The following is a 6,000-nucleotide window of genomic DNA, read 5'->3' as shown; positions in this document are numbered from 1 at the left end:
ACTTATGTAATGCATTAAAATGCAAATGAATTACTTAAAAATCATACAATGTGATTTTCTGGATTTTTGTTTTAGATTCCGTCACTCACAGTTGAAGAGTATATGATAAAAATTGCAGACTTCTACATGCTTTGTAAGTGGGAAAACCTGCAAAATCGGCAGTGTATCAAATACTTGTTCTCTCCACTGTAGGTAAGAAGATGCATATGAAAATTAATGTGATCATCAACATTAAATTGCATATAAATCAAAACTGTCTAACGGTCCCGAATGAAATGTCGACCCAGGAAGAGCTACAGGACTGTAAATGTTTGGGGGTGTTGATGGACTCGATCTACTCCATCTGTGTTTTGATCATCGTTCTGCATTGTTTGCTCAATTTAGCTTTTTCTTTAACTTAACGACATTCAAATGTTGATTAAAGAAAGAATGCATGAGAATGAAACAGGGTTGTTGTTTTTTTAAGCAGAGGCTCTGTTCTTTCCTTTGATATAGCCTATAGCCGTGTTCAGATATTCATATAACAAAATATTCTGGGGGCTATGAAACTTGTGAAAAAATTATCAAAAATGCTGAGTAACTTTCTCAAAAACGCTGGTGAGGAAAGAGCCATCACTCTTGGTGATTGCATAAAATGCCATCACAAAATGTAACTATATAAATATCCAACAAAAAAATTGGAAACAACTGATCCAAAAAACATGCAAAATCCAAGAACATCGTTACAGCATGCAAAAAAATTTCAAGATTACATGCATCTAATTAATCTATGAATGTAACAAAGAAAGGGCAGGTTGAACCATGGTAAGGCCAGGATGAACAATTTAAAAATGGAAACCAAAACAATGAGGGTATTTTTTTTTACTAAGTCATCATAATTAAATCTTCACCCCTCCTTTAACTGGCTCTCTGTGGCTTCTTGCTGAATGTGTCCGTGAGAGTGAGAGACAGAAGACGAATACAGCAGAAAAGGCTCTCTTCATTTCTCAAGGGAGGCTGAAACAACAGCTGATGACAGAAAGACGAATGTGACAACATCAGTACATGTTGGAAATTAAAATGATTGTCAGCCAATGGCAAATACATCCACTAAAGCTGTGGTTCTCAACTGGTTTGATTGGACACTTTTTTTTACATGAACAACATCCTTCATTTTAAAAGCTGATAAATATATTTATAATGCTATCCTAACTATGCACGAGTAGTTACAATTAATTGTATTTTACACATTGCATCATTTTCAGACAGAAGTTTATGGCATTTTACCAGTAATGCTCCAAAATAAAAGCTTTATTATTAGAAATGTTAAATGCTTGAGAGTGAGGAATTTAAGACATAAATATTAGTATTATAACTTTGTGTAAAATAGAAGTTATGTTTTTATTTTACAGTACAATTGTAATTTACAACAGTAATACATCTTTATTTTTTTATTATTAGAATTAAAACTAACAACAATAATAGTTTTATTATATATTTTATTTAACATTTCTTTTAAATAATTTAAGAATTTAAAACAATCCAAATAAAACACTTGAGGTAATAAAAAAAGATTCAATATTTTATCATTGTAATTTCATATCATGTGACCATTAACCGATATCAGAGAACCGTAAACATGAGTATGTTGTTAAATTATTCAAATATTAAAGTCCCTGTAAAGTCAAAATTTTGTATGTGTTCTGAGTTTGTCACACCACAGAAAAATGTGTTATTAGCCACCCTGCCAAATTTGAATGATAAAAAAAGCCAGCAAGTACATAAAATAAGCTATCAAAATCTTGAAAAAATGAGCAGTAATCTCTGCTCTCAAACGCTGGGGGCGTGTCCGCTGGCTGCGCTGAAACCACGCCCACTCGCGGGAAAGCTGCCGTCCACACTCAACTCTACAGCCGGTGTTCTGACGATTTGTGCTGCCTTGTCGAAAAATGCTACCGTTACGCGAATCGATCACAGAATGTCGATTAATATTATATGAAATACAATTATAATACAATTCTAAGTTATGAGTAGCTACTGTATACTGTAGACTACTGTTTTTATTTTTAAAACGGTGTGAAAATTAAAAATTATCATCAAATATTCATCTTTGACTTGTCAAAGCACACTTTTCCTTAGTAACTGAAACTTTCAGTTATTATTGTTCAGCTGGCTGACCGTACACATATTCATATGCTAGTTAGCATTTTTAAAGGGAAATTACAATATAACACATGAAAATGTACCTTTTGTTAAAAAAAACTGTGCGTCTGCACATGCGCATAACCATTAAGTAGCAAATCTCGATGGGTAGCATGAATCGTCAGAACACCGGAATAGATGCTCGCACGGTGGGCACGCACTGCCGATGATGGCACCAGTTGTCGGCGCGACGGGAGGATGAATGCCGAGGCGGGAGATAGTCGGTTCGGCCCCATTCACCAGTAACAACGGATTATCAGTGAATGTCTCAGTTTTCTCCGACGAAAGTTTATAAAACTATCCTGTGTAAAATGATCACTTACAGAGGCGGGTTTTGGCAGTGATCCTCAGCTCTCCATCAAGGTTGGCTCTTCACAAAATGAATCCACTTCTTCTTAATGTAATCGTTTTTCGGAAATTTAAATAAGGACACCGATCTGTTTTGTATGTGATCCGGTGATCGCATCCAGGTAGTAGGCCTACGCATTTCCGTGACGAAGGCATAGCTAGCTAGCAATCTGTAGGCTGCTGTAGTAACTAATAGTACTGACCGTAACTCACGATTGAGCGGCAAAACTGATGTGAATGTGCTCTATATTGTTAGGGGAGGGGCCAGCCTCAGTGGCCTCAGTGCGTCATCAAGTAGGGGCGTGTCCAGGAGCTCAGGGGCTCCAGTGCGTCATCGAGCCCTGTTTTAGCCCCGCCCAAAAAATCCGGAAAATAGCAATGGTGAAAAACTGTTTAACGGTCTAACTCCACAATTCAGTACTTCACAGTTCACAGTCTTTGTAATATGTTTTAGCAATACATTTCTAACATTTCTAATGTGTTTAGAATTTTTTTTTTAAATTGCCTTTACAGGGACTTTAACTTCAAATCTCTCTTGGGGTACTTAAAGTAAATTATTTTAAGAGTAAGTTGTTGGACTAACAAAAACGTTTCGAAGCCCCTTATTTAAATGATAATTTATTATTATTATATATATATATATTTTTCCATGCTATACTTGATGCTATTATTTTTAAATTGTGACCCACCAGTTGAGAAACACTATTAAAATGTATGTACTGCGACACAACAAACAGGTGTACCTTTGCGTGTCGGGTGTGCTTTAGTGCCCTTCGCCGTACTGCTTTGAGACATAGCTTCCATCATCCACTGAAGAGAAGATGTACAGAACTCCATCTGCATATAGAGGAGTATTCCTCTTTGAGCAACAGCTTCTACAGTCTATATACAGTGCAATACAGATATCACATCATGTGTCTTTACCTCTGATTCTAATGTTTGCAGTCTGCGGTCAACATCTCTGATCTCGCCAACCTGTTTGAGGACACCATCCACCCTGAAACATGCACAAAACATCAACATTCCACATTAATCTGAGGTAAAAGGTTTACAATCACATCTGCCCCAATAGAAAAGTAGCAACACATGTTTTCTTCCATATTTCGACATACACCCGAGTGAAACGGATTATATAAAAAAAAAAAATTTAGGGCCAGGACTTCAGTTCTATGTGCAGCTGAGTGTGAGCTTGAAAATTTCACCGGAAAGTCCAGTAATGACATTTTGATGAAACATTACGAGGTCAAAATCTTTATAAAAAAAATGCATCCATCCATGGATGATTTGTTTACAATGAAGGTGTGGTCATTACATTGCTTGAAGAAATGTTGTGGTTGAAATCCATTCATTTTAATAGGAATATGTGTGATCTGAAAATTCACGTGAGGGCAAAAAAGCTTCCAACACAGATTGAATTGCAGGGTGGACCAACAGAAAGCTACTTGGTTTGAAAGAGACTTCTGTGTGAACAGAGCTTCATAGATCGATGCTTTTTGGTCTGTAAAATTCCACTGAAACTGCACTAATGTAACAGCACCTTAAGATCTAAAACATGCTTTAAGCAAGCAACTTTATTTATATAGCAAATTTTCAAACAACAGACGTTGCTTTACAAAAATGAAACAAAACAAACATAACTCATTCAAAAGCTAAAGAAAATAAATACGTTTTTAAATAAGACTTAAAAGTGGCTATTGATGGAGCTGACCTTACACGGAATGGGAGTGTCACAGTGTTGTGTTATGTTCCCTGGTGTCCACTTAAGGTCCCCTTCCCCCACGGTGTCATTCTCATTAGGAACTACATTCCCCATAATCCCCATCTGCACTTATCACGGTTCATTACACTCAGCTGTTCCCTGTCATCATTTGTCCCAGCTGTTTCTTGTCTAGATCATTGGTGTCTGTGTATTTATACCCTGTCTGTCTTAGTGTTTGTCACGGAGTCCTTGTTTTATGACCCACACTTCGGATGTTGGTTCTGTTTCTTGTTTCTCGGATTGCCTTTGTATGGATTTTGACCTTTGCCTGAACTGATTGTGAGTACGGATAACCCATTAAAATATACTGCACTTGGATCTACGTGTCTTGTGTGTGTGTCGTGACAGAAGGACTCCGTCACAAATGTATAGATCCAGCAGTTCGGGGTTCCGTAACCCTCCTCCTATGAATGGGGGAGGAAGGGGACCACAGAGAGGAGGTTCGCAGACCGGGGAGGAAGCGCCCCGCTTAAACATCTTTCAATGTTTTGCTTTATGGGCCCGTCAAACTGAGGAAGCTGCGGCGGCAAAATCTCCAGTGACCACGTCCGTTAGAGATGGTGAGTCGTTCGAGGGGACTCGTCTGGCCAAGTTCTCCGGAGCTCGGGGAGGTTGCAGGGGAGGAGGTGGTCGACAAATTCCACGACATCGTCCTCCGCCTTGCCATGTTCCTGATCCGGAGCCGCTGGTCTGGTCCAGCACAAGACCTTCGCCACTGGTTCCGCTCCGCACAAATCCATCACCGCGGGTCTCATCTAGCACAAAGCCCTCACCACTAGTCCCGCCCAGCACAAGATCCTCGCCGCTGGTTCCGCCCAGCACAAGATCCTCAATGCTGGTTCCGCCTAGCACGAGGTCATCGCCGCTGGTCCTGTCCATCATAAAGCCCTCACCGCTGGTCCCGCCCAGCACGGGGCCATCATTGCGGGTTCCGTCCTGCACAACGCCTCCATCCTGCACAAAGCCCCCGTCGCTGGTTTCGTCCAGCCCAAGGTCTTCACCGCTGGTCCCGCCCAGTCCAAAGTCCTCGCCGCTGCTCTCATCCAGTACTGAGTCTGCACCTCGCCATCAAGGACGGAGGAGGAGAAGGACTTCTTACCTCCCCAACGCCCCGGTGGTCGTTCCCGAACAGCCTGCTGCCGATCCTGAGACTGTTCACGTCACGTCTGCCCAGCCAGAGACTGTTCACGTCACGTCTGCCCAGCCAGAGACTGTTCACGTCACGTCTGCCCAGCCAGAGACTGTTCACGTCACGTCTGCCCAGCCTGAGACTGTTCACGTCACGTCTGCCCAGCCAGAGACGGATCAGGAGAGACCCATTCTCGCAGCCGGGGGTATACTTAGCCGGGGGTGTGTGCAGTCTTACAAATATCTTGGGACAATCATTGATTCAAAGCTGAGTTTTGAAGCCAACTGTGAAACAGTGTGTAAAAAGGGGCATCAACGTCTGTTCTTTTTAAGGAAACTGTGTAAATTTCAAATTGACAAAACTCTGTTGATTATGTTTTATCGCGCTTTTATTGAATCCGTACTTTCCTTTTCTCTGGTATCTTGGTATGGGAACGCAACGTTAAAGAGCCGGAACTCTATTGGCCAGATTGTGAAGTGGTCTAGTAGGTTGATTGGGGAACCACTACTGAACCCATCCTCTCTGTATACCAGGCAAGTACAGCTTATGGGTATTTCAATTTCGAGTGACCAACTCCATCCGT

The 6,000-nt window shown here is 40.9% G+C and overlaps 1 protein-coding gene across 1 annotated transcript in view; it reads right to left on the bottom strand.

Annotated features, from left to right (window-relative positions):
• Positions 1–890: 890 nt before the first annotated feature.
• LOC130080585 (transient receptor potential cation channel subfamily M member 4-like) overlaps positions 891–6,000 on the bottom strand; it is a 93,404-nt gene continuing 88,294 nt past the window's right edge. The window contains exons 26-28 of the mRNA XM_056246014.1: positions 3,454–3,526; positions 3,273–3,366; positions 891–1,008 (exon numbers count right to left, since the gene is read on the bottom strand). Of these exons, the coding sequence (XP_056101989.1) occupies positions 980–1,008; positions 3,273–3,366; positions 3,454–3,526 (196 nt within the window). The 3' untranslated portion in view covers positions 891–979. The remainder of the gene's footprint in view (positions 1,009–3,272; positions 3,367–3,453; positions 3,527–6,000) is intronic.

The sequence above is a fragment of the Rhinichthys klamathensis genome, unplaced genomic scaffold, assembly GCF_029890125.1.
Source record: "Rhinichthys klamathensis goyatoka isolate OS25496 unplaced genomic scaffold, OSU_Roscu_1.1 h1tg000035l_1, whole genome shotgun sequence".
Lineage (NCBI taxonomy): Eukaryota > Metazoa > Chordata > Actinopteri > Cypriniformes > Leuciscidae > Rhinichthys > Rhinichthys klamathensis.
This window is presented reverse-complemented; position numbering and strand designations above follow the sequence as displayed.